The sequence below is a fragment of the Peromyscus maniculatus genome, chromosome 12 (assembly GCF_049852395.1).
Source record: "Peromyscus maniculatus bairdii isolate BWxNUB_F1_BW_parent chromosome 12, HU_Pman_BW_mat_3.1, whole genome shotgun sequence".
NCBI lineage: Eukaryota > Metazoa > Chordata > Mammalia > Rodentia > Cricetidae > Peromyscus > Peromyscus maniculatus.
This window is the reverse complement of record NC_134863.1, coordinates 27,965,940-27,993,929: the sequence shown is the minus strand read 5'-3', so window position 1 is coordinate 27,993,929 and position 27,990 is coordinate 27,965,940. Positions and strand designations below refer to the sequence as shown.

The following is a 27,990-nucleotide window of genomic DNA, read 5'->3' as shown; positions in this document are numbered from 1 at the left end:
CCAACTTGGGGGCCATTATCCATAAGCTCAACAAGATCACGCTGCAGTGACCTCACACCGAGTCCTTCCACTAGCTTCTTAGAGTCTACTCCTCACGTGAAGGTGAAACGATGGTTGCTCTTCATCTGAAGAAAGGCTAACATCGGGGATGAAAAGCAACTGCTCAGAGGGTGATTCAATACATTAGCGAGGGGCAATCGCATGTGATGAAGGACAAGAGAGAATGCTGGCAATCAGGAGCATTACAGCAGCAATAAAAAACAAATCACCAAGACAACTCACAGAAGAGGACAGGCAGGTGTGGAGGTGCACACACAATCCTGGCCTTTGAGAGACTGGTAGAGAGGACTGTGAGTTTGGGGGCAGCCTGGGCTACACTGAACCCTCTAGGCAAGCCTCAACTATATGACAAGACCCTGCCTCAGAAACAAAGCGGGTGGAGAGGTGGCTCAGCAGTTAAGAGCCCTTGCTGCTCTTCCAGAGGACCCCAGTTCAAGTCCCATGCTGGGCAACTCAACATTGCCTGTAATTCCAATGCGCTCGCTCTTCTGGCCTCCACAACCACCTGCACATGCCATACGTGCACAGTATGTACACATACGTGAAACAGCAACAGCCACACACCACCATCCTTGGAGAGAAGTTAGAAAATCCACCCATGAAACAAGAAAAAAAAATACATTTAAAGAAAAAAAGGAATTTCTTACTAATTAAGAAGCGGGGCTGGAGAGATGGCTCAGTGGTTAGGAGCACTGTCTGCTCTTCCAGAGGACCTGGGTTCAATTCTAGAATGGTGGTTCACAACGGTTACCACAGTCTGAGGACATCCAAGGACACCACACATGCATGTGGTGCACAGACACGCATGCAGGCAAACGTCCACACACATAAAGTAAATAACCAAGACAGGGAGAGCGACGACAACATGACGACGACAAAACCAGAAACATCACGTGGGGACAAAAGACAAGGCTGAGAGCAGATGAGATGCCCCGCGGCAGAGGCCCTCGTGTGCGGGCCACGCGAGACACACGGTTCGGCAGGCATGGCAAGCACCTGGCAAGTAGGGAGGCAAAACAGAACCAAGCAACTGGGAAGTGTGGGAAGGGAGTTTAGGATCTGGAATGACCCCCCAAAAGAGAGCAGTGAGGAAGGCACTCTAGCCAGCAGGATGGTAATGGGGGCAGGAGGTCCTCGCTGCGATCGCTGTGTGCTGAGGAGGTGGGCTGGCCACCTGCACAATAAGAACCAGTAAAAAGGCTGCAAAGACGAGGGCAAATCAGGAGGTCTTGAGTGGCCGACCCAGGCAGGGGTCCTAAGCCTCTTCTAGACAGTCATGTGCCTTTTAAAGGTTCCTGAGCAGGCAGTTCTAAGAAAGCAAGAGCTTGAGAATGATTTATCCACAAGCCTGTTTGTCATCTACTGGAGAGGTTACCCAGTATTGTTAACACTGTTGACGGTGAAGAAGCTTATCACGGGACGGTGAAGGTCAGAGGGGAGCTGTTTGAGACATTCAGAACAGAATCAGGTATCTTGATGGTTAGGTGATGGAAAATCAGAGTGACAGTTTTACGAAACAGTTCCACTGCAAGTTATAGAAACAGAGATATGGCTTCTTTAAAAAGGCGTGTCTCTTCACTATTCAGTAGACCAAAAGTGGGTGGGGTGGGGTAAGAGAACAAAATACTGTCCAGTGTTGACAATGCATAAACTTATAGTAAGCAATCTCTGAATGAAAGCACAGCTAACAGAATCTGCTGGAACCACTCAGGATTGTGACTTAGCACATAATGAATCCCAGCATGACATAAACTACAGCCTTCAGGCATAAATGTGTATGAAGTATATGTATGTTCATGAGGGTGCAGGCACATGTGTGTATACGTGTGCCTCTGCCTGGGTGCCAGAGGATAACTTTGGGTATATTCCTCTGGTGCTATACAGCTTTTTTATTTTTTATTTTTAAATCCAATTTTGTGTGTGTGTGTGTGTGTGTGTGTGTGTGTGTGTGTGTGTGTTTTCAAGTGAGTTTGTGTACATGTTGTAGGTTACTGGTTTTCAACCTGGGGGTCAAATATCAGATATCCTGCATATCAGATATTTATATTATGATTCATAACAGTAGCAAAGTACAGTTATGAAGTAGCAATGAAATAACTGTATGGTTGGGGGTCACCACAGCATGAGGAACTGTATTAAAGGGTCATAGCATTAAGAAGGAGCTGTGGGATAATGCTTTTTTACACTGGTTTAATAAAACGCTGACTGGCCAGTAGCCAGGCAGGAAGTATAGGTGGGATAAGCAGACAAGGAGAATGCTGGGAAGAGGAAGGCAGAGTCAGGAGTTGCCAGTCCGCCGTCCAGGGAGCAGCATGTACTGGCACACAGGTAAAGCCACGGAACACATGGCAACATCTAGACTAACCAAAATGGGCTGAGTTTAAGTGTAAGCGCTAGTCAGTGGTAGGCCAAGCAGTTTTAATTAATATAAGCCTGTGTGTCTACTTGGGTCTGAGTGGCTGCGGACCTGGCGGGAGATAGGAAAACTTCTGGCTACAGGAAGGCTGAGAACCGCTGGTGCTCAGGCATGTGCGGGCAAAGGCTGACATCAGGTGCTTACCTCTGTTTCTCTTCACTTTATATTTTGAGACAGGGTCTGTTGTTACTTTTTCACTGACCCTGGAGATCACCAATTGGGCTTGGCTGGCTAGCCAGTGGGGTCCAGGGACCTGCCTATCTCTGTGCAGCCCTGGGATCACAGGTGCTGCTACATTTGTTTTTTGTTTTTTGTTTTTTTCCTGGTGTGTTTAGCATCCAGACATATGTGTGGGTTCTTATACTTGGGCAGCAAGCACTTTTTTGTTTGTTTTTGAGACAGAGTCCCTCACTGGCCTGGTGCTTGTCTGCATAGGCCAGGCTGGCTGGCCAGTGAGCCTCAAGGACCACCACCTTTGCTCTTTTAACAAGGGTTCTGTGAGTCCAACTCAAGCACAAGACAAGCTCTCTCTCTAACCTCCTTTCTCCACTTCTGAAAAAAATTAATTGAAAGAAAGTGGGCAGAAACAGGCATGGCGCTATGTATCTGCAATCATATCTACTTAGGCAGCTGAGGAAGGACCTTGAATTCCATGGGTAGCTTAGCAACAGTCTATCTCAAAATAATAAATGAAAATAAATAAAACAAAATAATAATAAATTCCCAACCTAGGGATGGAGCTCAGTGGTAAAGGACTTGCCTAGCATGTAGGAGCCTTGGAATACATTGCAGTAGTGGAAAGGAAAAGAAAGATAGGAAGAAAGGAATGGACAATAGTTCATTTGCAAACAACCAATGACTGAATAGTGATTTTAAAAAATGGTTTTGAGACAGTCTTACTACATAGCCCAGCCTGGCCTGAAATGAGCTACATAGTCCAGGCTCGTCTTGAACTCACAACAGCCTCCCGAGTGCTAGAGTTTTAGACATGTGCTGCCATGCCTAGCGACACTCACTTTAAAAAATCTTGTGGTGATACACTGTGTACCCCAATAAAGCTTTCCTGGGGATCAGAGGACAAAGCCAGCCACTAACCTTAAAAAGTCTTATAAAATCTCTTTTACATATAACTTCTTTCTTGACAAATTAGGTTTGAGCAACACTTCTAAGACGAGCTAAGTTCTTACTGCCCTGATCCAGTGGACGATCAAGTGCTCAACCACCATTGTGAAAAGACACCGAGTGATTTTCTTCCAATCAACCTGCTTGAAATGCTGGAGCCACTTACAGAATGCTACCTTTTAATCCTTTTATAACCAATGCAGATGCTGTGCAAAGAAAAGTCAAGTTTGGAAACGGCAACAACATAACATGTCTGTTTCTCTTAACGGCAACAGCATGTCTGTTTCTCTTAACGGCAACAGCATGTCTGTTTCTCTTAAGACCCAAGCACTCTAGGAAATAGGCAGCAATGATGGTGACTTTATACACAGATTCTACAGATAGAAACATTTATCCTTTTCTTTTTTTTTTTTTTTTTTGGTTTTGGTTTTGGTTTTGGTTTTTCGAGACAGGGTTTCTCTGTGTAGCTTTGCGCCTTTCCTAGAACTCACTTGGTAGCCCAGGCTGGCCTCAAACTCACAGAGATCAGCCTGCCTCTGCCTCCCGAGTGCTGGGATTAATGGCGTGAGCCACCACCGCCCAGCAAATTTTTTTTTTGAATTTATCCTTTTCTAGGGAGATAAAAATCAATGTAAAGAATGGCTCAAAACCTCTCAAACACAGATCTGAAACACACACTCACTAATCGATCTCTGTCATTCTGGAGAGAAGACATAGCTTTTTTCAAGCTCTGCATTTCAGCTGGGCTGGAGGCAGGTGAAGGAGCTACAGCCCTCTGCTTCCCTTCCTCCGACTTCCGGAATTTCTCCAGCTCATTCCACAGGTGATCTCTCTCATGCTGTAAACTTGTCATAGCCTTGGAAAAGGTCTGCATCTTGTTGTGAGACTCTTCTAGTTGGGAAGATAAACTAAGTAACTGTTGGTCTTTGGATATGAGCTGCTGGTCAAGTTTCTCAAGGCGGGGCAGGCTGTTCTCCGTGGTGGTTAGGGGCAAGGCAGCCTGGGGAAGAATGTCACTCTCTCTGCTTAAGTCCGTTTGCTCTTTTAGCTGGGCCAGCTCCTTCAGACTGGCATCATACTTCTTTTTCAGATCACCAAGCTCCTCGGTGGCATGATCTCTGCTGTCCTGCAAGGAACTCATTGACCCTCTGAAAGACTGAATCTGGGCCGTGAGATCTTGATTCTCTTTGGTTACCGTGAGTAGCTTCTGCTCCATCTCGACCAGGTCCCTGGCCAGCTCTGCCACCCTCTCTTCTGCTGTTTCTGTTTCATTTCGCATGATCCCTGCATCATGATGGAGATGCTTCAGTTCCTTCTTCAGCTTGTCCTCGATCTCACTGACCTTCTGGGTCGCTTCCTTCTGGACACAAATGAGCTCCTCCTCCAGGTCTGCAGTTCTCTTCTGGTAGGAGGAGAGCGCCACATTTAACCTCTGAACCTCCTCCTCTTTCACTTTCAGCTGGGCACCGAGGGTCCCTTCTTCCTGCAAGGCCGCCACGTGTCTCTTCAAGCCTTCAACCTCTGTAGACAAAGCACGTTTCTCCTCTTGGAGGGCTTCAGAGGACCTCTGCAGGATTTGCCTGGCTTCTTCTGACCCCTTCAGCTTCTCTTCCAATTTTGTACATTCATTTTTCAACTCCTGATTTTTCTGGAGTTGAGCCTCAAGGAGTTGCTTCTGCTGACAGTCCTTTATGGATATCACTTCATTCAGGTCTTGCCTATACTGGATCAGCTCAGCATCCAGCTTGGCATTCTCGGAATTGAGGTCATCCAGATGACTCCTCAACCCTCGAATCTCTTCCTTCAATTTATTATTCTCAGCAGCAGCATCTTGGATGAGTTGGTCTTTTTCTAAGATGACAGAAAGATGTCGATCTTCCAGCTGCTGATAGTCACTTAGTATACGGTCTCGGTCATTCTGAAGAGAGGACATAGATTTAATAAAAGAATCGAGGTGTGCCTTCTGGTCAAGGTTCTCTTTTTTCACGTTTCCCAGAGTTTCCATAAGTTGATTGGTTTTCTCAATAGCCTTCTTGTTTTCTTCTTCTAAGGCAACATTCTCCTCTTCCTCCTGGGACAAGAGGTTTTCTAATTCCTTGATCTCTTTCTGGTGCTGCTGCTGCAGTTCAGCAACAGCGACTTGGATCGCCTCATCCTTGCTGGAAAGCAGGCTTATAATCTTCTGCTCCTTGGTCTTGATTTCATCATCCAACCTTCTGGTCAGCTCTCTGGAGGCCTTTAGATCAGTCTCGAGTTGTTCATAACTGAACTTACAATTCTGGATATCAGCTTCTTGCTGCTTTATGATCCCTTCCAAATTTTCTTTATGTTCTCTACATTTTTCTAGAGAGCTATTTAAGTCAGTTGACTTGTCGTTGAGATGTTTAAGTTCTGACTCCAGCTTAGCTAATTCATTCAAAGAATTGTGGTACAGCTGCCGAGTCTCTTCTAATTGGGACATAAGGTTTTTGTTGTCCCTCTGCAGGGTATCACAAAATTTCTGTTGATCCTGGAGCTCTGTCTGGGCCTTGGACTCCCACATTTCTTTATCATGTTCAAGCCTAGGGGTTAGGGGCGGGGAAGAAAAGGGGGAGAGAAGGAGAGATTACCTATATGACGTACACCTAACTGATCTACAAATCAGTCAACAGTCATTGAAGGTTTTAATAGAGAGCTTAGTTCTCTGCATCTGTACACGTATACTAACAAGATCCACCACAGAGGAAAATGACATACAACCGCATCTCAGAGCTCTGAATCATGAAACTGTGTTCCTTATTTTAGTAATCCGTTTGAGACACTGAACAGTAAATCAGCCCAGCCCCCATTGTTTTATTCTACCTTGCTCCAGACAAGCTAATGGTGGGTTTCTTTAAAGCCATAATCCTGGCAAAAGACACAGTAAAGAAACAAAAGGGGAGACACAGTAAGGGTGGGGGCGCTGTCGCTTCCTGAGCTTGGACGGTGATGTTCAAGAGTGTGAGGACGGAATTGTTAGCCCCATACAGAGCAGAGAGGCGGAGAGCAGACCACTTAGGACACCAAAGCTATCCTTTGGGAGCAAGCTGGTGAAAATCTAGGTAAAGGTAGTCGGGTTGTCAAAAAATCCAGACACAAAAATGAAGAGAAACTGAGGCCATTTCTCAACAGAGATATGGGGGAAAAATACACCAGTGGTTTTATGATAATACAAATTATAACAAGTTACAAAAATGGCAAAAAAAAAAAAATGCCAGAAGGTAAAGAGATGTACATTATAAGGGAATTTAAAACAAAAACCGGCTCTGTAATTCTAATAAAATAAATAAAAACAATTTAGAGACTTTCTTTGCCTTCACAATTCTCTCTGGAGGGAAAATGGTTTCCTGCTCACCTGGAGATATTGATCTTCAGTTCCTCTGTATGGATGGTCATTTGTTGAAGCTGGTCCTTTAGAGTAATGCAGTTCTCCTCTTTGAGTCTGATCTCTTCTTCCTTGGTGAGAATGGCATCACCAAACTTGCGTTCCCATTTTTTGGCTTCATCGATCACCCTGTCGCGGTCATCCTGGAGGGAGGACATGCTCTTAGTAAAGGCCGCGAGCTGGGCCACGGTGCTGTCCAGGCCTTCCTGCAGCTGCTTCATGTCCTGGTCTTTCCTGGACAGCGTGGCCTGCATCTCTACAAGCATCTCTTCCACGTGGGCCTTTTCCCCGTGCAAAGCATCCAGTTTCTCCTGCATGCTCTTCTTCTCTTCCAGGTGTCTTTCCTCGGCCTGCTCCAGTCTTCGCGCCAGCTCGTCATCTTTTTGTTTCATCTGGCTTTTCACGGCTTCTTTGTTGGACTGAAGCTCCTTTTTCAGTTTGAGGTTGTCCGCCAGCACTCGCGCGGCTTCGCTCTGTGTGTCATCGAGCAGCACTTTGATGCTGGATAACTCCGCTTGTGCCGTTCGGTGGTGCTCAACGGCTTGCGCCAGATTTCCTTTGGTCGCGTCCAAATCCTTCTGGGATTCTGTCTGGACAAACTCCAGAGCCTTGACTGTCTTCTCTAGAGCACTGATTCGCTCCTGGTACCGGATGCAGTCCTTCTGCAGCTGCCTTACCTCCTGCTGCTTTTCCTTCAACAGCTCCTGGAGCTCCTTCGCATGGATCTTATTGCCAGGTTCTTTCTGGGCCCCTTGTATCTTCTCTAAGTACTCCTTTCGGATTTCTGACTCCACCTTGGTTTTTTCCTTGACCAGTTGCTGATTTTCCTTTTTTAAATTACTCATGCACTTTTTAAGGTTCTGCATTTCACATTCTAATTGCTCGTTTTTTATTTGGGCATCCGTAACATCCTGATAGTAATTCCCAATGCTCCCATTAAGTTCTGCCAGCTGATTCATGAGCCTCTCTTCTAAGTCATCTTTTTCTTCCTCTGCCATCTCTTTCAGCTTGGTGACTCTGGAAAGTTCTTCTTGGATTTGCTGATTTAACATGTTTATTTTGGTGACTTCTTCCCCAAGTAGTTTGAGTTCACCATCCTTTGCCGATATTTGATTCAGGAGGGCATTTTTCTCATTTTCTAGTGTCTGGCTAAGCTCCCTATCACTCCGTTTCTCCACCTCTAACTCAGCAATTCTTCCCTTGAGCTGATCAAGTTGCTGGAGGTAGTTACTGATGTCATCGTGGGAGCTGAAAGTCTCACTAATGCCAGGCTCGGCACTGTTCACTGACAGAATACCCTCTGAATCGTCAAGTTGAACATGCACACTCTGAGACTCTTGCTCTTGAGACTTGCCCACCATAGCTTGTTTGACCTCTTCCGTGACATCCTTTTGTTCATCGGATTTCTCAGTGTCCTCTAGGCTAGCTTGTTTCAGTACGCCGTCTTCTACCTGATGTTTCAGACCTCGAATCTCTTCACTCAAAATCTCTCTCTCTGCCATTAAAGCCTCAAACTCCTTAGAAAGGGTTTTGTGCTCAGAAGTGACCTTTTCCAGGTCCTCTTTCAGGCTCGAGTTGGAAGAGAGAAGAGCTTCCATGCTCTCTCTGGCGCCCTCTACTGGCTGGGCCTCGGCTCTGAGCCGCTCGTTTTCTTCCTCCAGCTCCAGGATCTTCTGTTGTTTAGACCTAGCGAACTTTCTCATCTTTTCTCTCATCTCTTCCATCTCTTGTTCGGCGTCTTGCAGCCGCTTCTCTGCCTCTCTCTTGCCTGCCTCCATGCCTCTCAGCTTTCCATACAGTTCTTGCTTCTCCTTCCTCACGCCTTCGACGACGTGCTGCATCCTCTCGGCCTCGTTGCTCACATTCTCGTAGGACTGCAGGAGAACTTCATACTCCTTCTGCAGCTCCTGGTGCTTCTCGTGCCACTCGGTGCTCTCTGCCATCTTCAAACATCTCAGGCTCTCCAGGTCCCTCACCAGCTTTTCCCTGTCTTCGGTAAGGCCCTCCAGAGCTCGTTTCAGGCTTTCACAGGAGCCGCCGAGGTTCTGATTTTCGAGCAAAGACTTGTCCATCTCTACAATGAGCTTGTCTCTTTCTTCCTGAAGGAGGGCTAACTTTCCTAGGAACGCCTCTTTCTCTTTTTTTTGAACAGAAACCTGGCTTTCCACATCCGCCAGAGACTTGGTCAGGTGGTCCACGGCAGCTCTGGCTGAAGACAGTTCCTCTTGCAGACTCTTGTTTTCCTTCAGAGCCTCCTTGCGGGAGATGAGGGCTGCCTGCAGTTTCCTCTGTATCTGTTGCTTTACTTTGGCCTCTTCGCCAGCCTCCTCCGACTTCTGCTTCAGCTCACACAGCTCCACCTGGAACTGTTTCAGCCTCTCCTCGTGCTCCTTGGCTTGCATCTCCAGCTGTGTGTGCAGAGCCTTGATTAAATGCTCCTGCTCCACCATCTCGGCCTGGACTTTGCTGAGGGTCTGTTCCTTCTCACCAAGCTGTCCGGAAAGGTAGCTGACCTCTTCTTGCTTCTGGCGCACGTGCTCTTGCAGGTCATCTAGTTTGGGCTGTAATGTTTTCAGATGTTCCAGGCCAGCAAGTTGTACTTGGCTCCTTTCCAGTTCCTCCTGTAGGCTTTCTGCGTGGGCCTCGGCTTCATGGGATGTTGCTTTCCAATTCTGGATTTCTAAGCCCTGTTTATTTATCTCCTTTTGTAACAGGAGTACTTCTTCTGATGTTTTAGTCTGAAGCTGCCTTAGCTGGCCCCCAATGTTCTCATTTTCCTTACTCTGCTCAGTAAGCTGCTCCTGAAGGTGATTGTTAGCATCCTCCTGTTTCCCGAGCTCGTCCTTCAAATGTCTCTCTCTCTCTTGTGCCTTTTTTAGAATTGCCTTATAGGAACTTAAGGCTTTGTATAGCCTCTTTTCAAGTTGTTCCTTTTCTTTTTCAAGGTCTGCTATCTTCCCCTCTAGTTCCGGCTTCCAGTGTTTTCCATCGCCTGCACTGGGCGGGCCGCTCACCACCGGTTCTTTTAGAGGTGCCGCCGAGTCTCCATCCCCAGCATCCGGGGCTCCCGGGGTCAGTTTCTGGATAGTTGCTTCATTTGTAACAATCTCGGCTTGAAGCAAATCTATCTGCTTTGACTGATCTTGCAAGTTCTGACTCATCTGTTGGACCACAGCCTGCAGTTGTTCTCCCGCTGCCGTCTTGTCTTCCAAATCTCTCCTGACACGCTCCAGTTCGACTTCTTTCTCGGCTATCGTCTCTTTTAAAGAAGCCTCTAGTTCTCGACACTTAGAAGCTCCACATTTTTCCGGTCCGTCTTTGTTCTCTCGGTCTTCCTCCAGCTTCGTCCTCTCACCGACCCCGCGTGCCACCTCTTTGCTCGATTCCTCCCTCGCCTGGGCTAACGCCTCCTCCAGCGTGCTGACTTTCTGGAGGAGTTCCTTTCGGTGAAGAAGTGCAGCATGGAGCTTCCGCTTCCTCTGATCGCTCTCCTTCTTCAGGAGCTCCAGCTCCCGCTGAAGCTCCTCCTTACTCAGCCCCGCCGGGCCTGACACGGCCTGACCAGGACTAGAAACAACGCCATGATTTTCTTGGGCCTGCCCCTTCTTTGCTTCCTCAGCTCTGGACAACGAATTGAGCTGCTCCTTCAGGGTCTTAATTTCAACCCCAAGAGAAAACTTCTCTTCATTAAGCTGGACCATTTTCTCTGTCATGCTGTAGCTGAGGTCTGTCACTTGCTGTTCCTTCTCCTGGATGGTTTGCTGGAGTGTCTCCATGTCTCTCTCCATTTTGGCTATTTCTAGCTCCTTCTGTGAAAGAGCCTGTGAAAGCCCTTCCATCTTCTTTGAGATGGCCTTCATGTGCTCTGCCCCCTCGAGCACCTCAGTCTCCTTCGTCTGCAGCTGGCTCTGCAGGCTCTTGATCTGGGTGGCCTGCTCAGAACACTGCAGCTGCACATCATCCAGCTCCCTCTGGAGAGCTTCCATTTTCACATTTTTTGATTTGGCTTCTATAGTCAGGCTGTGGATCTGTTCCGTGAGCAGGTTGTGCTGAGTCTTCTGGCTTTCGTAGTCCAGGGCTCTTTGCTTTTCTGCTGTTGCCAGACTGCCCTCCAATTCTCGGACCTGAGCCCTCAGCTCGGCTAAGACACTAAGCTCATCCACCCGAGAAAGAAGCTGGTCTCTTTCCTCGGACACGGTGGTGAGCGCGCTGTGGGCATCCTCTGCGCTCTTCCTGAGTTGTTCCACAAGCTGGGTTAGGCTGCTAATTTCCCTAGCTTTCTCATCTAAATTTATCTTAGACATCTCTTCTGCCTTATGAAGGCTTGTCTCAAGCTCCATAATTTTTGACTTGAGACTTTCCAGTTCATCCTGGTGACACTGACAGGCATCTGAGAGAGAGGGGGATTTGTCCACACCATGCAGCTTTGTGGAGTTCAATCCCACTGCGGCGTCATTTGCAGACCCTGCCTCAGATGTTGGATGCTGATCTTCGGTGCTTGCCGGTTCCTCTTTTGCAGCCCCTGGGATGCCGCTCTCTTCATTGGGCACAAGGGGGATGTCTCCCGCTGTCACAGAAGGTGCTCCTTCACGCCCTATCAGCTTCACCTCCGTCTGGTCAAGGACCTCAGGGTCCCCATCGGGCCTCTTGCCCTGCAGCTGTGACTTCAGAAACGCGATTTCGTCATGAGCTTCCTTCATTTCCACTAGTAAAACTGCTAGTTCCTTATGTTTCTGAGATAATGTGTTCTCTAGGACATCTTGTCCACTTTCTTCGGTAGAAGAATTGCTCTTGCTGACCACGGTAACACCAGCTGTGTTGACCTATTAAAAATAAACAAAAGAAACACCAAGAAAGACCTTCATCAAATATTTCACAAAGCATTAAAAAAAAAGCCATTACAAACTAGCATTTCATGAATTTTCTAAAATTTGTGAACCTTCTGGTCTAAACTTCTTTTATATTACAAAACTACTAAAATTTGTAAAACTCTGCATCTCCCAAACTGAACGTGTAGGATTCAGTCAGCTCCACTTCAAGGTCTCTTTCTAGTCAAAGGGTCCAAGGAAACTTGGAATCCATTTTCTAGATATTTTCCATACTGGAAAAAAAAAAAAAAAGTCTTCTTGTAGGTTAAAACATCTAGTTACTTTCTTCTTCTTTTCTTTTCTTCCTTCTTTCCTTCTTCTTCTTCTTCTTCTCCTCCTCCTCCTCTTCTTCTCTTTCTTCTTCCTCTTCCTCCTCCTCCTCTTCCTCTTCTTCTTCTTCTTTTTTTTTTTTTTTTTTTTAATCGAAACAGGGTTTCTCTGTGTAGCTTTGCGCCTTTCCTGGAATTCATTTCGAGACCAGGCTGGCCTCGAACTCACAGAGATCAGCCTGCCTCTGCCTCCCGAGTGCTGGGATTAAAGGCGTGCGCCACCACTGCCTGGCTTAGTTACTTTCTTCTAAGAATTGCTTTTTAAAAAGCAGGAAATTAATTAAATACCCCATCCCACACCAAGGAGTAAGTTACAAGATTTCGTTTCCTAAGCAATTTACGGCAATAAGAAAGTTAAGTAAAATAAGCATTAACACTGATAAGTAGACTACCAAACAAGTAGATGCAGATGAGTTATCAGAGTCAAAACGCCTAAAACGAGCTCTGCTGACACCTGAGCATGACATGATGGAGCCGTGTGGCAAATATGAGACAAATTTTTATAGATGACTGTTAGGCTGCTTGATTCATGTCATCTCTAAAGACGTTTGCTTGGGAAAGGAAACTAGTGAGTCCCACGATGCATTTGATTAGTTTAGGTTCAGTAAGAAACCCTGCCTCAAAAATACAATGGAGAGAAACCAAGGAAGAAACGGGACACTGACATCTGGTCCTCACATACACAAGCACAGGCACATGCGTGCATGCACGTGTGCACACACACACATGCAGATGCACACACAAAGGGACGTGGGGAATGTGGGCGTGGCTCACTGGAAAAAGTTCTTGCTGAGCAAGCATGAAAGCTTCAGTTTAGATCCCCAGCACCCACGGAAATGTCAGGCATGGTAGTACCTGTCTATAACCGCCTCATTTTCATAAGTACTTTCTTAATAATTTATAATTCTTTGCTCTCTGCATTATGGAGACCACAATTCAGAGAGCTCTAAACTAGACTCAGTACTAGTCACAGGGCAAACTCCTCTAGAACCTCTTCATGTCACATTTCATGTTTCCATCCCTACGGCTTGGCGAGTCTGATACGGTCAAGTCATCCCCGCCACAGGGTTTAATGTAACCTACTGCTTTTCGTTCTATTACCCAGAGTGCTTTCCTTTCCTCTTTCCTAAGTACCTTCCATTCTCTTTCCTCACTCCCTACAGTATCTACAGAGTTCAGTTCACTTTGTGACACAGAGTCAAGTCAGCCCACCAGAAGGCAGAGCCCCGAGAGCGAGCTTGGCTCTGTCTGGCCATTCCCGCTCTCCTTTCCCCTTCTTTCACTGAACTTACGTCTTCTCTCATTCTTTTCTAGTTGTCTCTGTGATCTCGAGGGACAGTACCCGCAGGCTTTTCTATGCAGTTTCTGTGTTTTACAATCCCCTTCCCTTACCATTGCTTGCTGTGTATTTTCTGCTTCTTTTGTTTCTCATTTTCTCACTAGGTGGCCATCTTTCTTATCTGTGTTGTTGTTTCTTAAAGCTATGTTATAGCTTGTTTCCACTAGAAATCATTGGTAGACATTTAAGAGAATACTTTTAAGGATTCCCTTAGACAAACAAGATCCATTTTTAGTCAGAGTCTTACAATTTTAACTATATAATATTACAATTTTCTAAATGAAGTCTCCTTTGACAGCTTTGTGAACAAGGCCTCAATGGCTCCATGAAAAGGTGTTGGATGTAAGCTAGATGGTTAATTTTATGTGGTGACTTGGCTGGATCATGGTTCCCAGATGTTTGGGCAAACGTTATTCGAGGTGTTCCTATGAAGGTATTTTGGTTGATATCAACATTTAAAGCAGGAGACGTGTGTATGTATTTATGTGCATGTGTGTGCATGTGCCACCCCATATGTGCACCTGCATGTAGAAGCCAGATGTCAGTGTTCAGTGTTGTTCCTCAGAAGCAATCCACCTTGTCTTCTGAGGAAGGCTTGGAGCTGCCCAGGCAGGCTAGCATGGCTGGCCGTCCAGCCCCAGGGACGTGTCTATCTCTGTCTCTCCAGTGCTGAGATGACAAGCCTGAGCCAGCATGGTCAGGTCTTCAGAGCTTCTGGGGCTCAAACTCAGCGCTTTACCAACAGAGCTGTCTCCTAGCCATAAATCAGGACATTCGGAATAAGGCAGATTATCCTTCCTAATTCAGGCGAACCTTTTCCATCACTTGAGGCCTTGGCAGGAACAAGAAAATCTGTCCCACCCGGAAGAGTGAATTATCTACTAGCAGATGATCTGGACTCAAGTTTTAATATTTCTCTGTCAGATGGCCTCTAGCCCAACTGGAAGATTCTTCATTTTCCAATTCCTAAAACTATGCCTCTTCGGGTCTACATATGGTGTTCATTCCTTGTCCCTGGAGACACAGACTAACATAATGAGCAGCACTTCCGTTAAGAAGCTACATCACTCCCAAAGACCATTTATGATTACCAGTTGAGAGCATGGCAAATTGTATATAAGACAGCTAACAATGACACATCCATCGAATGATATTAAGCAATGATGCCGCTCTTATAATAAATTTCAGTTGGTCAAAGAGCCAGAAGAGACTCTAAACAGGACATCTTTATCATGCCACCCTCCATTCCCTGCTAAGGCCCAGAGAATGTCACAGAAGAGGTGGGAAGAATGTAAGAGCTGGACCATGGGGAAGGGTGTGTGTGCGATGTAATGCTGTCCTCCAGACATGATAAGACTATCACACCCATGAACTCAGAGCAGCTGTGGGCACCTGCACAAGAGCAAGCCAGAGACAATTCCAGCATAAATGGGGCAGGAGCTCTCCAGGCCTCACCCCTTACTAAGGAGCTATTAGCACTCGATGGCTGCTCAGGGAGGGAGATTCACTCTTTTCTGAGGGCGTTCCCACTGGCAGGTTCCCTGTGCTACAATGGGTGGCCCCACACCAGTGCACATATCAGTTTTATTAATTGACTTATAAAGGACATAAAACTGGAAGAGGGACATGCTATGGGGATATGGGCGAAGCTAGAGGACAGAACAAGCTGTGGTGGTTTGACTGAGACTGTCCTTCCCAGGCTCCCGTATATTGAACGCAGTCCCCAGCTGGCAGGCTATCTGGAAAGGTCTAGGAGGTGTGGCCTTGTTGGAGGAAGTATGTCACTGGAGGCGGGCTTTGAGAGGGAGAAGACTGGAGCCATTTCTAGGGCTCTCTCTTTGCTTCAAGTTTATGTCGAAGGATTTGATCACATTCCTTCCGACTCCTGCTGCTTGCTTGCCATGCACCACGATGAACTCTTACCTTCTGGAACTGTAAGCCCAAATAAACTCTATGTACCTTCATTTGTCTCGGTCGTGGTGTTGAATTCCAGCAACAGAAAAGTAACTCATACACAAGTACTCCTATACTTGTGTTGTTTAGGACAAAGAATTCCAAATATTTGGAAATGAATAAATGAAAAAGTCTAATCATTATGAATCTCTTAAATGTTATTTCACTCCAAGGGTAATATTTTCTGTCAGTACTCACAATGGTTAGTGTTACCCCCTCCTAATCTCAGTCCCATTGTGACTGTACCAGTGATCACTTACCTCACAGACTGCACCGTCAGCCTCCCCTGCTCTATTCTGAGCCTCCAGAAAAGTAATTCGAGAAGACAATTTTTCTGAAAGTCAAAAAGTAGTATCTTTAGACAATGTATGTGGAGTATTTAAAAAACAGTGATGTAGTTGGACCAAGGATACTTGAGATGCACAAAATAATGAAGAGGAAAGAAATAAGTAAAGTAGTTTGAGGCTGAAAGCACCAAAAGAATGTGAGATATCAGACATAATAGAACTCAGTGTGATAATGACCATGAGAGAAAGACTCTAAACAGGGAAAGCTTTGAAAGGCCATAGACGCAAAGGCATGTGAAGTGGAACAGTTCCTTCTATGATATAGTCTGGGATTCTACTGTCTTATTTTACCCACACTCTTACTGTTTGGATTGTGGATTTTTGCACAACTGCACTTACAATGTTCTCAGTGTTCTTTAACGGACTTTCAGACTTAAAAACATGAGCTATGCAATCTCAACAACCAAATGAGGAAACAGATGACATGATATGAAGAGGTTACACAGCTGTATGGACAGCTGGGATCAGAATCCAGGTCTTAACTCTAACATAGGGTAGCAATGCCTTGGAAGAGAAAGCTATTTCACACTGACCTCTGAGAAGCTTACCTTCTTTCTGATACACTAAATACACTACAGAAAGAAAGTATGGTTTTTATCCACCCTCTCAAAGCCTTCACATGACCTTTTGGGGCTCTCTCTCATGTTTTGGCTCCTACTTATTCTCCGACCTCTTGTAGTACCACTTTTTTAACTCTGCTACAAAAACTCAGCGCTTCTTTCTGTTCTGCCAACACATCAATTCTTTCACACATCACATTTCTTCCATTCTTTTCCCTGACTAAATGTTCTTTGCATGACTACCCCGCCTTTAGTCATTCAAATGTCAAGTTCCCGGACAGACCTGTCCTGACCTCTCTAACACTGCCTTTCTCTTAGCTGAGATATACTTGCAGTACCCTATTTCATTTTTACCCTAATAGCTATTACTCTAAAATGTTCTTTTTTATACAGGTTGATGGCCTGTCCTTCATTCTAACATGTTCATAGCTGTATCCTCAGCAAGTAGAATAGTGCCTGGCTCATAAGAAAGGGAGAATATTTGTGAAACAAATGAATGCAAGACAGTACATATAATATGGTCAGACATTTCAAACCCCAGAGAAAGGGGTAGTAGCTGTAGAAAAGGCAGTGCAAAAAGTGAGATGAAAAGAACATGAGGCCAATGCAAAGGTAATTTATGATGGCAGACACAAAAGCCAGTAAAGAACACTCTAAGGCCAATGGCCCCTGAGGACAGAAAATGGAATTAACACAACCTACAAAGCATGTGAACAGAATAGGGACTACTTCTGACATGGTAAAATAAGGTTTAAGGATAAAGTATCAAAAAAGTACTTTAAGTGGGTGAAACAGTAAGTTGAATTGTGGCTTTATTGGCAATGATGGGAATATTTTTAATAATTATTTATGCATTATGCACAATTTCCAGGTAGGAGCTAAATGGAAAACTATAAATCGTTACACAGAAACATCTGATCTAGTTTTATAAAGGTTACTTGGTGTCCACTCTCACTCCCAAATGATATACCACAGTGGTCAGATTCTCTAGAGCAGAGGTTCTCAACGTGTGAGTCACAACCCCTTTGTAGGGGGTAGAATGACCACTTCACAGGGGTTTCCTAAGACCACTGGAAAACACAGATAGTTATATTATGATTCATAACAGTAGCAAAGCACAGCTATGAAGTTGCAACACAAATCATTTTATGGCTGGGATCACCACAACATGAGGAACTGTATTAAAGGGTCACAGCATTAGGAAGGTTGGGGACCACTGCTGTAGGTGAATGAGAACTGGAACGCATTATCATCACATGCTGATGCTACTGAATTGAGAAGGTTCTTAGGAAGCACAGGATAGAGTAGGTCTTACATTCTCACTGACTGTTCACAAAGACCAGTAGAATGAAATGCTAAATACACTCAGCTTAATCCAGCATTTTATTCAGCAGCTGTTAATTTGCCAGGTATTACTAAGTTTAGGTAAAGCAAACTAAAAAAACAAAACAAAACAAAACAAAAAACACCTCTGCCCTTAAAAAAAATCCCATACCATGTCTTCAGAAGGCTTACAATAAGAAGATAAATACATAAACAGAGCATCCTAATACATTAGTGAAGGTATAAAGGATGTCATGGGAGCCCAAGGCACTTAGCCCAGGATGAAGACTGAATTCCCAAAGACAGTGCCCTGGCTGAGGGCTCAACAGCCAGACTGGAAGGAGAAGCAAGAGTCTAAGCAGGACATGAACATGAGCAAAAGCCAACAGGGAGTCCACTTTAACTTACTGATTTCTCTTACCTCATTCCCTCCCTCATTTTGCCTTTTAGAAAATTCAACATCTTAGTAAAGTCCAATATGGGTCATGCTTCCTAGAAGATATGGTTCCCAAATGAATATAAACTATGCTGCAGCATTTTACAGTAGACATCATAAAATGTAACCCTGAGATAAGCACCAGGACTGTGCCCAGCCACTTAGTACACACTATTACTTCTATATTGACAACCGCCAGCTCTGCTCCCTGAGATCCTGAGTATAGTCAGAAGAGCTACATGGATATAGTGCTAAGAGCGGAGACACTTCTGGGGTAAGAAGACAGAATCATGGTTTTTATTGATACATACCATTCTTGGCTTTCAGCTCCTCCAGCTCCACAGAGCCATGGAGCAAGGCTCCCTTTTCATTCTCTAGCTCCACCACTCTCTTCTGCAAAGAGGCAATCTTCTCCTCCGTGACTGCCTAGATTATAGAAAGACAACAAATTAATGATTATCCACCCAGTGAGAGCTCTCACACTGATGCCCAGAGGGCCTCTAGCACTCATATCATCTGGAAGTTCTCCAGCCATGAGGCTGCTTTAGAGACACCCTTCTGCCTGGTGAATCTTTGGAGAATTTCTTAATTCTGAAGATAGAAAAAGAAATACAATATATCCCATGAGCTTCCAGTTCATTGGGTTTTGAATCCAGCATTGAAGCCTGGATTATAAAGATAGAAATCCCAAGTCAATTGTGTGTGAAAGAATGTTTTATAAGTTCACAAGCAACACCATAGATTAGATTAAAGCCAGCAAGCAGCAAGGTCCAGAGGAAAATGAACACAAACGAGATTTCCCAAGGGGAGGAAGAACTGTGCTTGCTGTATTGTTGGGTTTTTCCCATTACAATAAAAAGTTCTTCTGTTTAACTTATGTATCCAGAATGTTTGACTCTTTTAATGACAGACAGGCAAGTACCTATGTTACTAAGTCTTTAGTTTTTTGTCTTTTTACACATATTTTTCACCCTTCAAGGGACTTATTTTATACAATTTTCCATGCAATTCCACAGAAATGTCCATGTTAAGCATGCTTGATCACAAACCTTTACTGGTGATTAAAGAAACCGCAGGGGCTAAATTTAGGGTTTGGGATTTTTAATCTAGAGGCAAGTTTCTAGTTTGTAATACATAAAGCAAATGAAACTCCAATAAACTAGCCAGAGGTATTCTATCTGGAAAAATAAGAGAGTCCTGAGGAGGAGGACAGCTGCAGTGTGAGGTAAGCAAACAGGAAGAACATCAGTCAAGGGGCATTAATTCTCTACAAACTCAGCCTAAACTCCAGAACGATGAGTGAGGTAACTAACGGGCCAACTCAAAACCACTGAACTAAGACAAAACTAACCAACCAAGTCCAGGGGCTCTCTACCACAGGCCAAAGTTTACAGTGTGGGTCCATGCTATTGGGTGATAAAAAGCAATCCGAATGCTTCAGAATTCTAGAAACAACAGAACAGAACCTCCCAGACAAAGCATGTACAGCATCTGGGACTCATGGCAAAAAAAGGAAACCGTGATTCATTCTCTAGGGAAAATATAACCAACAGAGACCAATCACAAAATGCTACAAAGGCTGGATTAGCAAGCAAGAACTCATTAATTAATGAAGTGACAGCGATCAGACCCAGGGCCTTCTGCAGACTCGGCAAGTGCTCTGCCACTGAACTACATTCCTACCCTTTGGTTTTTTTGAGTCAGAGCCTCACAATATAGCTTAGCAAGACAGCCCTGAACTTGAGATGTCCTGTTTCTACCTCCTGAATTCTGGCCTTACAAGCATAAACTACCATGTCTGGCTGCAAGCTAGGATTTTAAGGAAGATATTAAAACTATGATAAGACATACTAGGTTAACAATGAAGGAAAAAGCAGGAACTTTTGGTGCAGATAAACAACTTTATAAAAGGAAAAAAATGAAAATCTGGAATAGAAAATCAGAAACATGAAATGAAAAATCCAATGGACAGGCTTTATAGAAGAATACAGGCAAAAGAAGAAATGCACAATGAACTTGAAGACAGATCAACAGAAACTAATGAGTCTAATTATTGAAGAAAATGACCATAACCTCAAGGACATGTAGGACAACATTAAAATATACTTTAATTGGAGCATCAGAGGAGAGGAAGGACAGAAGACACAGAAAAATTATTTTAAGAAATGGCCAAACTTTTCATTCACAAGCTTTATGTAAAAAATGGGGGGAGGGGCGCTGAACAATATCAAGAAACTTGCAAAGATACTACAACTGACTACATCACAAAAAGAAAGAGAAAGGTCTTCTTAAAGCTCAATGGAAAAAAGATACTTGTCTATAGGAACAATCATTTGAATAATTACTGAAGAAATGCTGGAGGAGATGTAAGACAGGAGACAAAAATATTTTTAATGTCTTGAATAACAAAAGGTCAATACAGAATTATAAACCTATTCAAGAACAGAACACAATGCAAATATTGGATAATACCAAGAGAATTTTTCTCTAGTAGACTTGACTACAACAAGAATATGGTGGTTATTTTAGAAAACCATGGTATCAGATGGAAAACCGAGCCTCAGAGAGGAAAGAACATGGCACACGGTTAGTATGTGGGTAAATAAGTCAACATCTTCTCCTTAGTGTGTTTTAAATACATGTAACTAACTGTTCAATGCATACATGTTAACAATGTGTGCTAAGATTTAAAACTTTAACATAAACAGACAGCAAACACAGCATAAAGAACAGGGTGAAAGTACCTCATTACAAGGTTTCTGTATTTTAAGTGACCCAGTTTTAGCCCTAAGAAGACTGCAAGGTTAAGAATATCTCTCCTCCCTCCCCCTTCTCCCTCTCTCCTCCCTCTCTCCTCCCTCTCTCCTCCCTCTCTCCTCCCTCTCTCCTCCCTCTCTCTCCTCCCTCTCTCCTCCCTCTCTCTCTCTCTCTCTCTCTCTCTCTCTCTCTCTCTCTGTTTTCTATAAACTTAATCTCCTAAATGAGTTTACAGGCCATGTGCCCCAAAGTGGTTAGCATAGGCAGAGCCTGGCTGGCCCTGAGTCAAGGGGACAGAGCTAAGAGTCAAAGGGGAGAAATGACAGAAGAGAACATCACTAGATCTGCCGAGGGTCTCCCTAGGTGTCAGCGGACTGCAGAGGAGCACATAAGTATGATGCAACTGTCTCTGGAGATCTCAACTACCCAAACTATCTACTTGACAAGGTTAGAGAATAGCATGCTGTGCTGTATGGCCAATCCCAAGGGCAGATGTGTGGACCCGAATTCTGCCCAGGGCTTCAGTGCGATGCTGAGTGAAGTATCTTGCTTCAACAGTGCAGAACGAACAAGCACTGACTCAAACTCTTCCGATAAGTCAAAGATCCAAGTTGAGAAAACTATCTTTAGCTGCACAGGAGTTATAAGAACCCATCACCAAATGTCTATGTCTGTGAACACACACACAACACACCCCCATCCACACTCATAGGAAAGTTAAAAGCAGTCCTTTACACAGAATGGTATCAGATGGAAACATGTAACTAAGGGTTAGGCAATTGTGGGGGCTTTCACTTGCTTTTATTAATAAAATTTCACTAGAACATGACTACAACCATTTATTTTTTATTTTATCTCTGCTTTTTTCTATAATGGCAATTTAAAAGAATAAATGCAATAATAGAAATAAATCACAAAACAAGGGAAAAAGGGCACATATTGCACAAATATATTTATAAGTAAACCATGCAAAATTATGGTGGAAATGGAATGGCAGTTCATGCAAGAGAAGATACTGTGTAGGGTGATGACAATGTTATACCTTTTTATTAAGAGTTTGGGTACCATAGCTGAATGCATCTGACAAAATGTACTCATGATATACTTTTATGCATTTAATGGTTTATAAATTTTACCTCCAGAGAAAAAGAAGAATCACTCAACTAGTATACCTCAACTACCAACAAATACTGAAATCTAGTCAATAATACACATGCTGCAATATTTGGCGGGGAAGAAAAGTCCTGAGGTCAATAGCCTACTGTGAAATACATAAAACATTAAGATGAATTGATGGACAGAGATGGACAAAAGGATAGCTATTAAAGCAAATACATACAATATATGATACAATCTATAGGAGGGGACATGAACATTCAGTATAAAACTGTTCCCATCTACTTGAATAGCTGGAAAACATCTTTGTAAATGCAAATGTTACTTATGGTTCACAATACTGTCCAAGGACCTTGTCCTAACAGCTCTGTCCATTTGAAAGGGCATCATCTCACGACAGAGGTGATGAACACATCCACTGTAGCTTGGCCAGCCTGGTCAACTAAGATCATCAGACCCCCTTGTTCTGATACTTATGTTCATTAAGTGCTGGGGTGATTATAATCTAGTTTTCTACAGAGACAGCTGGAGGAGGAAAAGGGAATATACTGGCCAGCCAGCCATTCGGCAAACCAACTTGTTTACTGTTAATATACTTATATTACGATTTCTCTAGTAGACTTGTAAGTTTGTTTAGACTGACTTGTGTACACTAAACCTGAACAGATCTGATCCCACACTGGGCAAATGAACACAAAACAGGAATAATGGCCCACCCACAATACAGACTCAAGGCACTGGCATCAGAAAACTCCTGAGATGTGTGTGTTAGCTTCTCTCCTCATTATCCCTAGTGGGAAAGCGGCTTTAATGCCTTTCAGGATTCAAGTGGACTCCTCCTCCAAAAGCATTACATTAGGTGAAAATGCACATTTACACTTTCTCTGTGATACTCATTAGAGCCCTTCAATACAGCAAACATAAATACATCATACAGAAAATCACATTTAATTACCTGTATGCCCTCATTATAAGCATCTGGTAAAGAAGTCTGAGATGCTGTTTCATGTTTTTGCAAGTTTGGTTTATTTACAAATTGGCTAATTTCTTTAGATTTTTGCTGGAGTTGATCTAAGGGAAAGAAAACAAACATGCAATGTGAGGAAACAAAACACACAGAGGTGAGATCTGCTTTTAGCCCGGAACTTAGTACTACCCTCTAAGGATCTACCACACGGACTTTACCAGCTCAGTTATCTTAATGGAGATTATGATGCCAATTACAGTTTCTAACAGTTTGGATTGAAGAGCATCTCAGTAAACTACTTCCTTCAAAGGAAAAAATAAGCACATGGAATGTTACAGAGTCACAAAGAAAACTGAAACCCTGCTGTTTGCATCAAAATGGATGGGACCGGGAAACGTCATGTTAGGTGCAGAAGCCAGACAACCACACATCTCCTCTCCTCTATGGGAACTAGAGTAGAAAAGACAGTGACGCCTGGGGACTTGGACAGGTGAGGGATGTGAGAGGAAGCTTGAGAACACACACTGTTTGCATGTATGGAATTCTCACATGGAATGCCATTAACATGCACACCTGATAAACGTTAGTAAAGAAAGGCTTAGACATTTCAAAGATTCCTTTTTCCTTTTCCCCCTTAAAAATGGCTTTAGTGGAGCCAGGCATTGGTGGCGCACGCCTTTAATCCCAGCAGTCTGTAGGCAGAAGCAGGCGAATCTCTGTGTGTTCCAGGCATCTCTGGTCTACAGAGCAAGTTTCAAGACAGGCAGGACTACAGAGAGAAACCCTATCTCAAAAAAAAAACTAAAGAAAGAAAAATGGCTTTAGTGGTTCATATTTACGTTCTTCACATACCACTTAAGTATCATGAGCCCGTCAAGAGTCCCCAGCAGGGTTTTGAACATGTACTGGTTTGGGAAGGGGACAATATACTCAGCTCCTCTTTCCCTCAGGATGCCCTCTAGACTTTCTGTTAGACAACCAATTTTTTGGTACTTGTTTGTAGGTTATTTCTTCCTAAATTCTTATCAGGACCATGCACACTCCCATCTGTCAGGATTTTGAAGACTGGTGACATGGAGTATCAGTGTTCAGAGAGTTGTACTTTTTTTTTTATAAACTTCTAAAATGTCAAACTTTTAGAGTCATTTTCAATTTTAATAAAACATTTAAATAATTTTCTTAAAACCTGTTAGAGGACAAGTGTTCTCTTCAAAAGGAAATTTCCACCTATAGTAAAAGCAAGAAGATCTACCTTTAGACTTACAGATGACTTCTTGCAGTTTAGTCTGTGTACCTACACCTGGCCTGACATTTCTAGAAACAACTTCCGTTCCTGCTCATGTCCATCACCACACTCTTCTGGTCAGTCAAGTGACTGTTCACATGTGACTACTCAGCACCTGGACAGAGTGCACCAGGTTTTTGTGCTGTGACAACAATGTTAAGACAACTATGACTTGAAAGGCAAGAAGAGCAGGCCTGGCCAGAAGAGGTCTCTTTTGAATCCACTATCAGAGTCCTGAAAGTAGGAAGTACAGTCCTCTCAGGGGCTAGAGGTGTGGCTTCCAAAGCTGCCAAACACTGACCTTCCAGCTGCTGGATGGCATGGGCTGACTCGACAGCCTGTTCATCCTTCTCTCGGAGCAGCTCCGAGTTTTCCTCCTTCAGGGCATCACAGGCAGACTGCACCTGCTGGATGGCCCGGGATGATTCGGTGGCCTGTTCATCCTTCTCTCGGAGCAGAATCGAGTTTTCCTCCTTCAGGGCATCACAGGCAGACTGCAGCTGCTGGATGGCCTGGGCTGACTCGGCAGCCTGTTCATCCTTCTCTCGGAGCAGACCTGAGTTTTCCTCCTTCAGGGCATCACAGGCAGACTGCAGCTGCTGGATGGCCTGGGCTGATTCGGTGGCCTGTTCATCCTTCTCTCGGAGCAGAATCGAGTTTTCCTCCTTCAGGGCATCACAGGCAGACTGCAGCTGCTGGATGGCCTGGGCTGACTCGGCAGCCTGTTCATCCTTCTCTCGGAGCAGAATCGAGTTTTCCTCCTTCAGGGCATCACAGGCAGACTGCACCTGCTGGATGGCCCGGGATGATTCGGTGGCCTGTTCATCCTTCTCTCGGAGCAGAATCGAGTTTTCCTCCTTCAGGGCATCACAGGCAGACTGCAGCTGCTGGATGGCCTGGGCTGACTCGGCAGCCTGTTCATCCTTCTCTCGGAGCAGAATCGAGTTTTCCTCCTTCAGGGCATCACAGGCAGACTGCAGCTGCTGGATGGCCCGGGATGATTCGGTGGCCTGTTCATCCTTCTCTCGGAGCAGAATCGAGTTTTCCTCCTTCAGGGCAGCAGAGGCAGACTGCACCTGCTGGATGGCCCGGGATGATTCGGTGGCCTGTTCATCCTTCTCTCGGAGCAGAATCGAGTTTTCCTCCTTCAGGGCATCACAGGCAGACTGCAGCTGCTGGATGGCCTGGGCTGATTCGGTGGCCTGTTCATCCTTCTCTCGGAGCAGAATCGAGTTTTCCTCCTTCAGGGCATCACAGGCAGACTGCAGCTGCTGGATGGCCTGGGCTGACTCGGCAGCCTGTTCATCCTTCTCTCGGAGCAGAATCGAGTTTTCCTCCTTCAGGGCATCACAGGCAGACTGCAGCTGCTGGATGGCCCGGGATGATTCGGTGGCCTGTTCATCCTTCTCTCGGAGCAGAATCGAGTTTTCCTCCTTCAGGGCAGCAGAGGCAGACTGCACCTGCTGGATGGCCCGGGATGATTCGGTGGCCTGTTCATCCTTCTCTCGGAGCAGAATCGAGTTTTCCTCCTTCAGGGCATCACAGGCAGACTGCAGCTGCTGGACGGCCCGGGATGATTCGGTGGCCTGTTCATCCTTCTCTCGGAGCAGACCTGAGTTTTCCTCCTTCAGGGCATCACAGGCAGACTGCAGCTGCTGGACGGCCCGGGATGATTCGGTGGCCTGTTCATCCTTCTCTCGGAGCAGAATCGAGTTTTCCTCCTTCAGGGCATCACAGGCAGACTGCAGCTGCTGGATGGCCCGGGATGATTCGGTGGCCTGTTCATCCTTCTCTCGGAGCAGAATCGAGTTTTCCTCCTTCAGGGCAGCACAGGCCGACTGCAGCTCTTGCTCAGTCTTCTGAATACTTGAGATATAAGCATTCTTCTCTTCCATTTCTGCTTTATGCTTTTGTTCGAGAGCACTATACTGAGTCTCCAGGTCAGCCTGGGCTTGGCCAGCTTGCTCCAACTGTCCCTGAAGGTGATGCATCTCTTCCTGCAGGTTATGGAAGGATAATTTTCTCTCTGCTACTTCAAGTTCGACCTTTTCCATCAGAATCTTGGACTCCTGTCTCTCTGTTTCCATGGTGTTCTTTAAAGTACTATTTTCAGCTTCCAGCTGCTGTAACTGCTGGGAAAGATTCTAAGAAACAAAAACAAAAACATAAACCACCATGATCCACAACTATATCCTTCCATTCAGGGAGCACACTGATGTACTCCTAGGACCCAAGCAAGTAGCACTAAACCTACGGCTCCACCCTCCATGCTGGTTTCTAGACATTTTGGACCATTTATACTCATATTTACCTTGTATCAGTTATTTCTTTCGTTTTTGCCTCTCCCACTAGAAAACACGTTTCATGAGGGAAGGAGGCACTTTGTCTCATTCTTACTAGTCTTCTGCACCAGCATAGTCTACAGCAAAGTGGCCTCAATCCACAATGAACAAACCCATCTAGTCCACGCCCTGGAGGAAGTCGGGGTTCAGGCATGGAGACAGGTTGAGCATCATGCAAGCACACAGAGGAACATCTGCAAAGTGCCCATGGGGAGAGGAGAGGGATGGGTGAGGGCAGCCTTCCTTTAAGAGAGCCAAATGATCTAAAATGTAAAAGGGAGCCATCAGCTAGGCAAAGGAAGTACTTAAAATGGTACGTCAGGCAGAGAGCCAAGAAAAACATGACCACCAAGGTAGCGGGAGTTAGGAGCGAGAAAATCTCCAGTGACAAAAGGAAAGAGGGCTGGAGAACCACCATAAAGCTCAGGGGGTGCCTTATCATCAAGAAACTGAGAGCTGTTCTTTAAGCAATAAGGAGTGTGGTCATACAAGTTTCTGAAGAGACAACCCTCTCAACGCCAAAGAGGATACATGGGGTATGGGAGGAAGAACAGAGGCAAAACCCTGTCAGGAAGAGCTCTTTCTGTGACGATGTTCCCAAGCCAGAGCTGGGTCCTGATGTTACTGATGAGGAAGGCAGAGTCTAGAATTAAGAGATAAAATTAGCAGGGCTGACAATTAATTGTAGGGTTAGAGAATACAAAGGAAACAATAAAGCCTGAGTTTTAATCTTTTGAGTAAATAGTCCATTAAGAGAGAAAATGTGGTTAAAGTATTTTTTAAATGTGTTTTGAATTGGGCACATAACAATTACACCTATTTGTGGGGTGAATGTAACATTTCAATGCACGACCCAGAATGCAGAACAATCACATCAAGGTCGCTGGCATAGGTCATGTCAGTATATGTCTTTTCTTGGTGTTGGGAACAGTTAAAATCCTCTCTACTAGGATATAAAACAATTGTGGCCAGTGCAGCTGTCCCGCTGTTCTACAGATGAGCACAGATCCCAGGTATCCCTGTACCCACTTAGCATCCTCTCCACCCTCCCTCCCCTACATCCTTCCCAAGCTCTGGAAGCTGCTGTTCTATTTTCTACTTCTTTGAGATGAACTTTTTGGCTTCCATGTGTAAGTGAGGACACGTGGTATTTGTCTGTCTGTGCCTGACAAATTATTTCACTTAGAACAGCAGCCTGTACTCTTTCCACATTGCTGCAAAAGCACAGAACCGCATTCCTTTTTTAGGACTGCGTAATATTCTATTGTGTGCTTAAATTAGTGGTATATTTACATTATATATCCACGGCCAGGCGCCTCCGTGGCCTCTTTCTCTGTCGACTGCTGTGAACAGTGCCACAGCACAGG

General features: G+C 44.8%; 1 protein-coding gene across 10 annotated transcripts in view; it reads right to left on the bottom strand.

The window, feature by feature from the left end:
- The window catches only part of Golgb1 (golgin B1), a 66,458-nt gene that overhangs the window by 10,030 nt on the left and 28,438 nt on the right, over positions 1-27,990 (bottom strand). For 9 of the 10 annotated variants that reach the window (XM_076548821.1, XM_076548830.1, XM_076548824.1 and 6 more), the window contains 6 exons: positions 24,583-26,425; positions 22,985-23,100; positions 18,468-18,582; positions 15,751-15,824; positions 6,972-11,824; positions 4,281-6,159 (listed from right to left, as the gene is read on the bottom strand). In XM_076548821.1, coding sequence (XP_076404936.1) covers positions 4,281-6,159; positions 6,972-11,824; positions 15,751-15,824; positions 18,468-18,582; positions 22,985-23,100; positions 24,583-26,425 — 8,880 coding nt within the window. The remainder of the gene's footprint in view (positions 1-4,280; positions 6,160-6,971; positions 11,825-15,750; positions 15,825-18,467; positions 18,583-22,984; positions 23,101-24,582; positions 26,426-27,990) is intronic. The other variant, XM_076548827.1, reaches the window with a different exon arrangement.